Source organism: Temnothorax longispinosus, chromosome 12 (assembly GCF_030848805.1).
Source record: "Temnothorax longispinosus isolate EJ_2023e chromosome 12, Tlon_JGU_v1, whole genome shotgun sequence".
NCBI lineage: Eukaryota > Metazoa > Arthropoda > Insecta > Hymenoptera > Formicidae > Temnothorax > Temnothorax longispinosus.
In genome coordinates this window covers 2,104,843-2,117,451 of record NC_092369.1, presented here as the reverse complement: position 1 = coordinate 2,117,451, position 12,609 = coordinate 2,104,843, and the positions used below count along the sequence as shown (strand labels likewise).

The 12,609-nt window shown below is 40.5% G+C and overlaps 2 protein-coding genes across 7 annotated transcripts in view; both read left to right on the top strand.

The window, feature by feature from the left end:
• The first annotated feature begins 162 nt into the window (after window positions 1–162).
• Window positions 163–2,619, top strand: Arpc4 (Actin-related protein 2/3 complex, subunit 4). Its single transcript, XM_071794823.1, has 4 exons — window positions 163–525; window positions 1,010–1,336; window positions 1,419–1,589; window positions 1,669–2,619. The coding sequence occupies exons 1-4, from the start codon at window positions 523–525 to the stop codon at window positions 1,672–1,674; spliced, it is 507 nt and encodes a 168-aa protein (XP_071650924.1). The 5' UTR covers window positions 163–522; the 3' UTR covers window positions 1,675–2,619.
• A 2,081-nt stretch (window positions 2,620–4,700) lies between these two features.
• Nfi (Nuclear factor I) overlaps window positions 4,701–12,609 on the top strand; it is a 47,785-nt gene continuing 39,876 nt past the window's right edge. For 3 of the 6 annotated variants that reach the window (XM_071794809.1, XM_071794805.1, XM_071794804.1), the window contains exons 1-2: window positions 4,701–6,028; window positions 10,501–10,656. In XM_071794809.1, the coding sequence (XP_071650910.1) occupies window positions 5,948–6,028; window positions 10,501–10,656 (237 nt within the window). In that variant the 5' untranslated portion in view covers window positions 4,701–5,947. Of the gene's footprint in view, window positions 6,029–6,838; window positions 7,742–8,712; window positions 9,198–10,500; window positions 10,657–12,609 lie in introns of those variants that run through there. The other 3 variants (XM_071794807.1, XM_071794808.1, XM_071794806.1) reach the window with 3 other exon arrangements.

The window sequence follows — 12,609 nt, the reverse complement described above, 5'->3', positions numbered from 1 at the left end:
CACTCGGCAGTCTCGGCACCTATTGGAGACCGGGTCTAAAGGCATATATGCATGACGGCTAATGCGTTTATTTACTGGATATTTGGATATGCTTCATATGCTTTCGGAATTGTGATTGGTTAAAACCAGCGTGGCAAAGTTTCTTTCCTTACAATCAAATTTCGACGATTGGAAACAAGTTCGAGATATTTGTCGTTGACGCCCCAAGCCCCAAGTGCTGGAACTGCTGGAAGTTGAGTCAAGTCAAAGAGATACTGGAGATACCGGCTGTAGCTGTAGCTGTATCGAGGAGAATCGAATTACTGATTCAACCAGAGTGGATCGGGCTTGTTGAATTCGCCAGCTCGCAAGCCGGAATAGTCGAATTATTGAGCCAAAGTGTTCTCGTCAATGTAATGTGTCGTCTCCGTACGCTTCGTCGAGCCGAATAGAGCAGTGCAAAGCTTGGTAGACCTCTGAGAGTCGAGTAGCTAACGTGAATGCGAATGTTATATCGAAACTTGTGATCTATCTGTCGTAAACATGGTAAGTCACGTTATTCAACTGTAGTTTCAAGCATTTCAAGATTGATTGACTTGTAACTCTTATAAGAAGTATGACGATGACGTTCTCTTAGACTCGATCTACGATAGATGTAGGAAGCCTTCAGCTTCCTAGCCTTTTGCTCCAAGTTTTAAACTTGACGCTGCCTTAAGCGAACTGTCCAGATCGTAGCTGTAAAGTTTAGAGCTTGTTAGAACAAGTCAACGTCACAGCTCAAAGCTGAAAGCGAAAGACTAAAGGCTTCCTACACCTATTGTAGACCGGGTCTTAGCCGTACCAATTGCGGAAAGTGTGCTAGAATTCGTGGGTTCTAATAGCCATTTCTTTGGATTTCTAATCTCAAGCTAAATGTCTTTCTAGCTAAAGTCACCCATGTTTGCATACTGACGCAGCGGTCAGTTTCAAATTGTTAATCATGTTAATGTATCTGATATGTTTTGTGCCATTTATCTTGTTTATTTTACAGTCGGGAACATTAAAGCCATATTTGACAGCAGTCAGGCGTACGCTTACCGCCGCTATGTGCCTGGAGAACTTCTCCTCTCAAATTGTGGAAAAACATAACAAGCCCGAGGTAGAAGTAAGGGCGAGCAAAGAACTGCTTTTAACGCCCATCTTGATAAGTAGAAACGATAAGGAGAAAGTCTTGATTGAATCAAGTATAAATAGTATGAGAATAAGTATTGCTGTGAAACAAGCTGATGATCTAGAAAAAATTCTTTGTCATAATTTTACAAGATTCATGACAATGAGGGCCGAACATTTTATGATTCTCAGAAGAAAACCGGTAGAGGTGAATAGCCACAAGTTTATTGCGAGCTTTTAAGCTTCCATGATTTGTAATAATAATAATATTAACGTAATTTCTTTTTTAGGGCTATGACATTAGCTTTCTAATTACTAATATTCACGTAGAACAAATGTACAAACACAAGATAGTAGATTTTGTTATTCACTTTATGGAAGAAATTGATAGAGAAATCAGCGAAATGAAATTATCGGTTAATGCTAGAGCACGCATATGTGCGGAGGAATTCCTAAAAAGGGTGAGTATCCAACTTATTCTATTCCATATCTACTCCCACTTTGTCATCTTATTTACTCAATATTGCATTTTCTTTTCAGTTTTAATTCATTTATTATTGATCATTACCAGCTGTTTGAAGAATCATGAGATACGTTGCGATTGTATTGTCCAGTGGATCGTTGTACAACTTTTAACAACTTGGACAATATTAAGAGACACTTTTATAAAGTATCTAGTGACGTGTTCTTATCCACATGCCACTTAGAGTGTTCCATGTTGAATGGATCGATGTATAAATCATCAATGTTATTTGCTTCAAATCTTGTTATACGAAAATAATACGAAGCGATATTAAAAGTGAGTATCGCTGTTTAAACTTTTGTGAAGAATGTTTTTTAAGTATTTGTTTAGTGAAGTAGTTGTGTAAGTCTGAAACCAATTCGCATTCAATGAATTGTAAACAAGAAAGATACTTTGATAATATATCATAAGCATAGTTAGTTTTAAGCAAATCTACAAGCTCGAGTATACAAATTTTTTTTTCAAAGTAAATCAATTGACATGGAATAAGTCATTTTTACTAATGTTTGCTAAAAGAGATTCTTAAAAAAATTATGTATATGTATGTATGTATGCATGCATGTATTTTTATCCCTATGTAACTAACTATATAATTTCAAAACAAAAGTATTACATGATTATGTATCACATTCGTAATTATTAGCGATACTTAGCCAAAGTTACATCGTTATAGAAATTATTTTGTCAATTTATCGTAATAAGATTTAATAAGTAACCTTAAGTAACTATGGGTGCGTGTTTTGCAAAATTTCATTTTTCAAATTTGTATACTTTACATACGAGAACTTTTATACAATTTTCTTATAATAGTACATCTCTAATTGAAATAACATAGATTTAAATATCGTAGACAAATTGCAATACCAAATAAGATTTAGGAAGATTCGTTATTTCAAAATTTGTTTGAAAAATCTTTACATATAATAACAATAGATCGTTTAATAAATATATCATTTACTTTTCTAAAATGTTTTATTATTTCGGGGGAGAGAGGGAGGAAGAGAGCGAAATCGATAAGAAGCATACATCTCGAAGAATATTTTTGCGTTTAAGTATGGTGTTACTGCATGATGAAATCGTTTATTACATTTAATTTTTTTTAACATAATTTTAACGAGAAAAACGCGCGGATATATTCATGTAATGTGTTTTCAGGCTTTAACGAAAGAATGAAAAATAATATCCTTCGACAATTTTACACTATACGTATAATCAAAACGCGTGTTATACTTGCAAGAGAAACCTATAAAGTTTTATTTTGAAATAAAATAATATCGAGTTATATGTACGCGTATATGCTGTAAAGGGGTAGATCAAAATTGTTGTTGATAATTTCTCATTTTCATGTACTTAGAACTTATCACGTTAATTACGAGAATTTCACGTAGTCAGACGTAGTGGATAATATCCGTTCTGATTCTGTTTCGAAAATTGCGCAACGGATGCGCGCCTTCGTATCTGCAACCTGTGAGCATAGTTGTAGAGCGGTATTCACATAATCCGATCTTATATTTACAAGATCGTTTTAAGCCTGATCGTAGGCGGTTTTCAGACTATCAATGAAATGACTGCACAGCGTCTCGAGAACTTGAAACATCCTCGTACTTAAAACGATCTTAAATATGAGCTTGGACTATGAATAGGGGTTATAAGTATAGTTCCGTAAACTGTTGCGTAAAATTCATGATAATTCTGTAAATATAAGTAAGTAGAAGAGCTTTCCGATGAGTTTTTCCTATGATCGATCGATCGTCGGTCGTCAATTCGGTGTGTTTCGAGTTTTCCAAGATTATACGAATTTTCCCTTCTCAATCTACCGATCTCTATTAAGCTCTATTCTATCTTTCTTTGCTATTTGTAAATAAAACTCATAGTCAATCTCCCAGTTAACTTCTCATGTGAAACTTATTGCATTATTTTAGAATTAAAAAGAATATATTTTTAGCATATCAGAAAGATTGTTTCGCTAAAAATTTATTTATTTGTGGTACAGCACGATAGCGTATTCGAGTTTTTGAAATCTAATTTATTCTTTTATTGATAAATTTATAACTTTATTTATAATAATAAGTATCAAGAGCATTTGTCGTTGATAAAACTGAAGTGAATCAATTGACATAAAGTTATTTCTTTAATTCTTTCGTTCAAAACGATCATAAGTTCTCATTAAGTTACGATTTTGATCAAATTCCAATTAACTTAATCAGCGATTAATTCTTAACCGACAGAGAATTGTACAGTAAAGTTTGCAACTGTAAAATTTTCAATTGTTAATTTTCTGCTTTAATCTTGTTTGCTAATGCGACAAGGAACAAAAAAAATTAACAATTCTACATCCATGTTAACATAATAGTACGAATATTATTTGATAAGTTAATCGCCGATTAAGCTAATCGAGAGTTTCATCGAAGTTGATTTAAACGCAAGATTTTTTCGAGAGTTTTACTACAGGTTGTAGTAAAAACGGAAGACTGTTGCTGCACCGCCTATAGTGTTGCACAATCTTGCGTTTTGTCTTTACGCCAACAATACATATGCAATAATCAAAGTAATACAAAAAACAATCGAGAGATAACTTTGTCATCGTTATTTTTATCGTTATTTTCTGTTTTCGTTAACGTTTCTCGCTTTGTTTTTTTCTTTTTGCCAGAATTATTACTCCAGATTTCTTCTCATTTCTTTCGAGAATACTTCTTCGTATGCATCGAAGTTGAATCTTTCAGCTTATACACGTATATTGATATTTCTACTTCAAATGTAGGCTTTAAAATTGATTCTTATTCTCATTCTTCTATTATGTCCGTTTCCACGTAACACGCGGATCATCTAAACCCGTTATCTATATTCGTTCCGATTCGTACGTTTTTACTTCTCGTTCTTTTGGATTATTTTTCTATATCTCGTAGCGGACTGCACTCGGGCTTGCGCGACGCTGTTGGCTTTTTACGCCGACGCCAACGCCGACGCCGACGCCGACGCCGACGCCGATGTCGACGCAGCGTTCGCGATTTGGAGTCGATGTAGTCCGAGGCTCGCCGTCTTCGGACACAGGGGAGCTAGAAGGAACCGAAGCAAAAGAGTCCTTCATCATTACTGCCGTTGTGTTGTCGTCATCGTACTCATCGATGTAATAAGAGAGTAACAGAGACAATATAAAAATTACGCGGCAAAAAAAGGAGAAAGAAAGAGGGAAAAGTGCGAATTATTGATAAAAATAAAGGGAGACAGTGAGAGTGAGAGAGAGAGAGAGAGAGAGAAAGAGAGAGAAAGAGAGAGAGAGAGAAAAAGCAACCAAAAATCAAGGCTATAAAATCAAAAAAGGGGTGAGAAAGAGAGGGAGAGAGAAATAAAAAGAGAGAGAGAGAGAGGAGGGGGGAGAGCGCAAGGGATACATAAAAAATAAAGGTCTAAAGAGAGATAGAAACATAGGAGACATCCCTACAGGCATTTCCAGAAAGAAAAAAAGCGATATTGAAAACAGGAAGGGGTGAAAGTCGGTAAGATAAAAGCAGAAGGGAGGGAGGGAAGGAGGGAGGAAGCGTAAGAGAGAGATACGAGGAAGGGGCGACACAGTGTGTGTGGGGGAGAGCCGCAAATTGTGGCGTTACGAGAGAGAGAGAGACACAAAGGAGATCCGAAATCGAAAAGTTTGCAATTGTGGCTGCTGCGGTTAGGTAGGATGCGTGTGCTTGGGTGCGGCGTCTCGTCACCACCCGACAAACGACAGTTTCGCAGTGTCAACGTCAACAGCATCCGTAATACCATCGCCAACGGCGGATTCGTCGGTGCCGGGAACGACAACGACAGTCCTGCGAGAACGTCTCTCGGGAGCGCGGGATCGTTCGCGAGAGGTAGCGGCCGAATCGCCTGCAAAGACGGGAGATCCCCGTGGAGCTTGACAACTCCGTACGACCGCATCATCACCACCGCCGCTACCACCGCCGCTACCACCACCGTGTCGTCCGTAACTCGCCCGCGAGCTCGCGAAGAAACGGAGCACCTTCGATCCACGTGTCTCATCACCCTCGGCAACTCGCGGGAGCGATCGTACGCCAGCAACTGTACGCCGAGAAGGGCGCCTAGGACGTGGTCCCCGTCGTTCGGACGATAACGGAGCTTTGACAACGGGTAATTTCGACTCCGCGCTCGTCGGCCGAATTAAGCTCTACTTCCGCATGGTAACGACCACCGTTGGACTTGGGCGTTAAAGCGCGGCGTCGTCGAGCGGCGAGTCAGACCCTGGCGGCAAGGTCGAACCAGCTCCAGCCTGGCTCTCAGACAACGTTCAGACTACTCATGTTCATCCCGGACACTCTGAGAAGCTGCATGGTGGAACCGGATGTCTCGACTTACCTGCAGGCTCCTTCCGTCGGACAGGTGCTTACAATTACATTTTTAAAACGCCTCGCTTACGTTCGCCGCGCGCGCGCGAAAGTTACTCGATTTTGCTAATTCGTTTATACGTGCGCTTCCGCTGCCACTCAAATTTTGTTTTGCTAATCGATAGTTTTTAAACATCAATGTTTTTTTTTACATTGTAACGGTGGTCATCCGAGTACGCGTGATTTAAATCCGCGCGCTTCTCGATGCTCCATCCCAAACAACACAATGTCCAAAATCGGGACATAAGACGTCTTATGTCCCGATTTTGGACGTTGTGTTGTCTGGGATCACCTTGTTTACTTGACCGCTCTCTTCTGTCCCGCGAGATATTTTATGCTGCGTACGTAAAATCTCGTCGGTTTATTTTCGACTATAATGTCCGCATATATGTCGCGATTAATTTGTGTGATGTAAATTTTGGGGGGTGTATACATGTGTGTTTGTGTGTGTGAGCGCGCGCGTGTGCGTACGTATATACATATACTGCGCATCAATCCAACGTGCCTTGATGCCTTTCTTATTCCAAATTCTAAACTTAAAATTTGATTCGGAGTATCATGGATATTCCCGGTGCGCAGAGTTGCACCGTGAATTTTGAATAATCGAGCAACAAATTCCACCGTTTGAACAAAAAAGCGTTTAAACAGGGGGAGAGAGAGAGAGGGGGGGGATTGACAAAGGAGATGCAGGAATCGCGTTGATGTCGCGTTGCGTCGCGTCGCGTCAGTTCGAGGGCAAATCTAGTAAGCTAGGACAGGGGCTATTAATAACTGTTTAGGATGCCGTACCTGGGCGCCGCGCGCGCGGTACCGTCCGCGTCTCGATACGCGCGTCCCGACGACCGGCGTCTCAGTGTCGTCGCGACGACCGACGTCGCATCCACCGTTCCGTTCGACGGCGAAACGTAGGTCGCGTACGAAGCCCGCGGAATCCGAAAACAGCGCCCTCCCACGTAATTACGCGCCCAACTTGCTTTGTCGGAGGTAGCGGGGTTCGCGCTAAAAAAAAAAGAAGTTGTCTCAGCAGTTTTCGTTATCTCGTGCCAAAAAGTTACGACGTTCCTTCAAAATCGTCCATCCCGGCTGCGCCTCGTCGGGGATCGCCGATCGCTTCTACGCGCTGAAATGGCGCGGTGCAGCGTACCTCTCGAAAGAATATGGGAAAACTCTACCACACGCTTCGTGTAGAGCCAGATGCTCGGCCGACACGGATTCTCGCTATTCGGATTCGCTATTCGCGTGGGCGAATCAACGTGTTAAATTTACGTTTGGTTCCGCCGATTGATTGTCGTTACGTTTTTTTCACGCCGACCTAGTGCATTCTTATGCGTTATTTACCGTAGAGCTATTTACCGGTGGCCCGTTCTTACAGCGGCTCCCGTCGTCTCTTTATCGCCGCTCATTTATTATACCGTTAGGTAGAGAATTTCTATTTTTTTTCTTTGTTTCTATAATCTCTATACGACCGCGATAAAAATTACGTTGACCCGATATACATCGAGATGTTTCATCGGAATTGTGACTCGTGAGTTTTTTCGAACAATAAGTTTGCGCCACGCGATATTGCGCGAGTAAGAACAGAAGAGGAGGAGAAGGTGGTGGTAGAGGAGGAGGAGGAGGAGGAGACGGTGGTGGCGGAAGAGAAGAAGGAGGAGGAGGAGGTGACGGACTCTAATTTGAGTTCGCGAATCGCTCGTACCTGACAATGGTACGTTTCCCGTGTGACCATCGTTTTCCGGGAGTGATTTACTTTGCGCTTCTTCCCGCTTGGCTGCTCGTCGGTTTTTGGCATGAATTTTCTCGCGTGAGAAGTAACTTACAGTAGAGAAAAAGAAAGAACGAAATAAAAAAAGAAATAGAATACGAGAGGACGCGTTTCCTTTGGCTTTCTCGCGCTTGTACCTCCCTCAGCCCAGATAACACAATGTCCAAAATCGGCACGTAAGACGTCATTAAGACATCTTCTTTTATGTCTCGATATTGAACATTATATTATCTGGGAAGTATATCCCAAAATTCGTTGCGCGTTCCTCTCCAAAATGTGTTCTTTATCCCTGCCGCGATGACGAGAGAGTGTTTGACGTTTCTGATTTTCGTTGGTTTCCCCGAAAATAACAACGTTACGTAGACAGATGGACGCGCGGGTAAACGTGCAATGGCGCGTCCGTAAAACGTCCGTGAGCGACGGCCTCGACTCCCAGTTGCATTCGTTTCTCATTACTCCGTTCGTACGTATACGTTCGTTCCTTCGTTTGATAACCGAGCGCATCTGACGTCCGACGTCTGACGAGGCGCCGAAGGAAAGAGCGCGAACGCATATCAGTGTATACTGGTGTATACTTCTCCTTCGATTCCTTTTTCTCTTTTCGTCGCTTCGTCTCGCGAGCAAACGTCTCGAGAACCTGACGAGATCGCTAGCGTTTTCGATTCTTAAAATTTAAACTGCGCGGCGAGTTTAGAATAGTAATTCTTTTATAAAGGAAAAGAAGTCGTAAGTGAGATTCAATAGGGACAAATTTGAACGATTTTCCTTAAAGAAAGGAATGTCATTTCGCTCCTAACGTTATATAGAGACCCCACTTGGAGAGCACGATCACTCGCTTAACACGAATGTCCAAATGACTTCACGGTAACGGTGATCGATAAAAATTATGCGTTATTATCGTACGATTGATACAGATCGCGCGGAATACATGGACGCGACAGCGTTTACGGAAACCGCAGTGTCGCAAACAAGATCGCCGGCGTTGGCAGGCGGCTCCTCGACGGTGTGAGACATTTTGTCAAGAGTGCAGATAGATAGATTTGTCGAATTAATTAGAAAAATACGCGAGGAGGAAGAAAAGTGCGCGAGCGCGGGAGTCGAGCGAGTCTCGGAGTTTCGGAGTCTCGGGAGGATTCACGATTGTTGATTCTTGGACCGCTGCTCGGCTACTCGCGTGGAAGATTTAAAGTCGCGGGGAAAACCAATCGCTTCTTCTCGAGAACAGATCCGATCGGTACAGATGAGGCCGCGAGCGATCCACAACTGTGGCGCGAAGGAGTATCGGGATCTTCGCAATCGTTACTGCGAGGATCGCTGTATCTGACAGCTGGACGCTGACAGGAGGGACGGACAGACGGTAGTGTGCTACAGCGGCTGCAGTGTTTGCGAATACTCGATGGTTCGTTTGTGTTCTTTAGCAGTTTATTCGTAGCATTCAAGATACGCACGACGAAAGGATTCTAATTTTCGTTATAAATAGAGGAGGGGGGGGGGAGAAGATATTGAATTAAGTCCACTGCTATCTATCGCCCGTATCAAATACGATATGTTTGATATTGAGTGCATTGCAAATATAATTTAAATTTCATTTAACATACGTAGACAAAAGAAACTATATATAAATCAAGTATGAGCGATAAAGAGATAAAGTACTACTAATAAAACAAAAATAAAAGTTTATGAAAGAATAATTAAACAAAAATTAAGATAAAAAAACTACTCTTTGTATTACAAAGTACGTGTAAACTATCATAAACTGTTCAGTCAAAAATTATAGCTTAAATTTATAGCGGAATTAATAAAAAGATCGACACAGCTGTGTCACACAAACCACAATTTTTTAAATATTTATATAATTTAATTTATTTAATTGCTATAACTTCATCATTGTTATCCATTATTTCAATTTTCTTTCGCTTTTTCTCTGCTACACGATTATACTTTTTTTTAACCAAGCTAAGTAGACTAGATTATTCTTTAATAACATATCGGCTAAACAGTCAGCAAATCAGATAAACTTTTTTTTAATTTAAAGAAAGCGGTTTCTTTCAATAGTTTTATCTATGTAAAGACTTACGTCGAGAGACGTTCATCAAGAGAAATGATAAATCTCATACATTTTGTTCACTTCAATGTTTGCAGTTTTGTGTACACACATAAATAATAGGGTAAATAACATATGTTTGATGTATTTGTCTATTTTATTAACAAAGATATTTCGAGCTGTGAAAGCTAGTTGAATTAGTAGTTTGGGATATTGTTCGTGTCGTTCTTTTTACTTTTGCGTGAATTTTTCCACCGATATCCGTGATTTACAAAACTTGCGTTTTTATGAAAATCGAGAATTGCATGTGTACTTGAAAACAAACTTTCAAATTGCGAGACCCAAAGTGCTTAACACTCACTGCCACGTGTTTACGATACATCTAAAACCTAATCATGCAGGCCAGGTGTATCGTAAATAATACACGTAATACACTGAGTATTATCAGGTCAAAAGCTGCAAAAAAAAAGGAAATGGAAAAGCTTAAATACTGTCATAAAAGAATCGGCAATAAAATACAGCAACTGGTAAAAAAAACCGCCTTGGGCTCAGGGCGTAATTTTTTTAATTCCATTTGGCAGTAAAAGTGTTAATATGATGACAATTCTATATGGATATGGACAATCCTATGAAAGGAATAAACATTGTACGATTGCAGGATGAGTTCCATCCATTTATCGAGGCTCTTCTACCATTCGTGAAGTCTTTCTCGTATACATGGTTCAACCTACAAGCTGCCAAGAGGCGATACTATAAGAAACACGAAAAACGGATGAGTTTAGAAGAGGAACGTCAGTGTAAAGAGGAACTCCAGGTAAGGGATTATTTGAAATTAATCTAATGGACGTTTCTCTTTGACTTTTAACATTTTTTTATCGGTATACATAAATCAAACTACGGATAAATTGGCTTTTCGAACAATTAATTCGAGGCAAGAATTGTGCGTGTGTGTATGTGTTTGATGTGTGCGCGTCTGCGTGCGCGGTATAAATTGAACGATTACAAAACTTAATAATAAATTCGATTAAAGAGAAAAACGCCATTTACGACCTGGACTGGATCTTGATAACCTAATAATAATCCTTGTGTTTTGTACACCTTTTTCCAAACTCATTGTTAGTCAATTACGCGTCGATTTTTTGTTAGTCTTTAAAACACAGCTCCTAGTTGGAACAGTAAATCCCACATACCTAAATCGATAATCGATTTAAATTTTGATGCTAATAAGCATCCTTATTAAATTACTGTAAAGAATTTATTGCGAAAAATATCACCCCAAGGGGGTCATTTAATAGGGATGCTCACTAGCATCAAATCCAGTCCAGACCGTAAATGGTGTTTTTCTCTCTAATTGATTGCATATCATAACGGTCGTGTTTCCCTTATTATTATTGTTAATAATAAATAGTGAATCTTTCGATTAACTTTTTTTCTCTAGCGGCCCGTCGTGCCCGTTTGACGATACCACGATTGCTAATGCTATCGGCCCATTGCTTCTCTCCACCGTGATTCCCATCCTCCCTCGCGACAGCGTTCGATCAATATTTTAATTTCGCGATGTTGCGGTATTTAGCGGAAGAGCGGCCGGCATTAACTAGTGGCGCATAGGCGTTTCTTCTTCCTCTATTTTTTAGCGTTTTCGTCCCATTTCCGAATGCATCTGAAGAATGAGTCTCATGCAAATTAACATTGCTAATTGTAAAGAATCTTTGTACATTCGACAAATTCGATAATTTTCGCATGAGGCGCGGGAATGTCTCGTGGAGTAGCCCATCAGGTAAAATTTCATCTAAAAAATTACGTTTAAATTCGCAATCGTTCGCGTATGATAGTTTGTCGGTCCAGTAAACGTATAAATAAAATAAATGAAAGTGGAAGGTCATTGGCCAACACACAAAACACAATGCTAAAGTATATTCTCTGTGTACAACTACTGGCACGATGCGGTGTTTGTATGCAGTGACATGACTACGTTTTATGAAATCAAAATATAGTTTTGTTTTCTTTTTTCTTTTTCAAACTATTTTTGTAGGCTATTAACCAATGATGTGATAGGCATTATTCCAAAGTAGCTTACTTTGTAGGCTAAAAGAGCGGGATTTAATTAGAATACTTAGCTGGAAGCTGGAACGAGGAAAACAAAGATCTTTTGAATCGTGATTTGATCGAGCGACGCCGCGACGATAGGATTATAAGCGTTGTGAAACAGTCTCGTTTAAAGTCCAATTGTCATAGCGAAATAAGAAAAGTGACCTCGATATTGACCTCGACTCGATTGTTTTTAATAAAAGTAAGATATCTTCGCGTACACGTTTCGTCATTATTTAGCTCCATTGAGACTTGTCAATCGTCGTAACGTGCGGTACATTTTGTAAGCGTGGAGACGCGGCGCATTTATACGTTGGGAGAAAGAAAATCCGGGAATAAAGGGACGTGGATGGAAAACAACGAGAGATACGAGCCAGACTACGCGCGACGCGAGTCTGTCGTTTTCTCTTAATTTCGAGACAGACCGCAGTACGATATCGACTACTTCAATTCGGGTGTAGGGCGCTGTGAGGGACCGAGACGAGCGAGTAGCATGGAGGAAAAGAGGTAGGAAGTCAGAGCAAAAGAAAGAGAATGTGAGCAATGGACGGATAGACGGGGATAAACCAGAGTGGGAAAGGGGGTGCGCGCGGTACGGTACGATGCGACCGGGCGCTTCCCGGCGCGGCGCGGCGCGGCGCGTCGCTCGTAAGAGGAATAAGGAAGAGCGTACGTATGC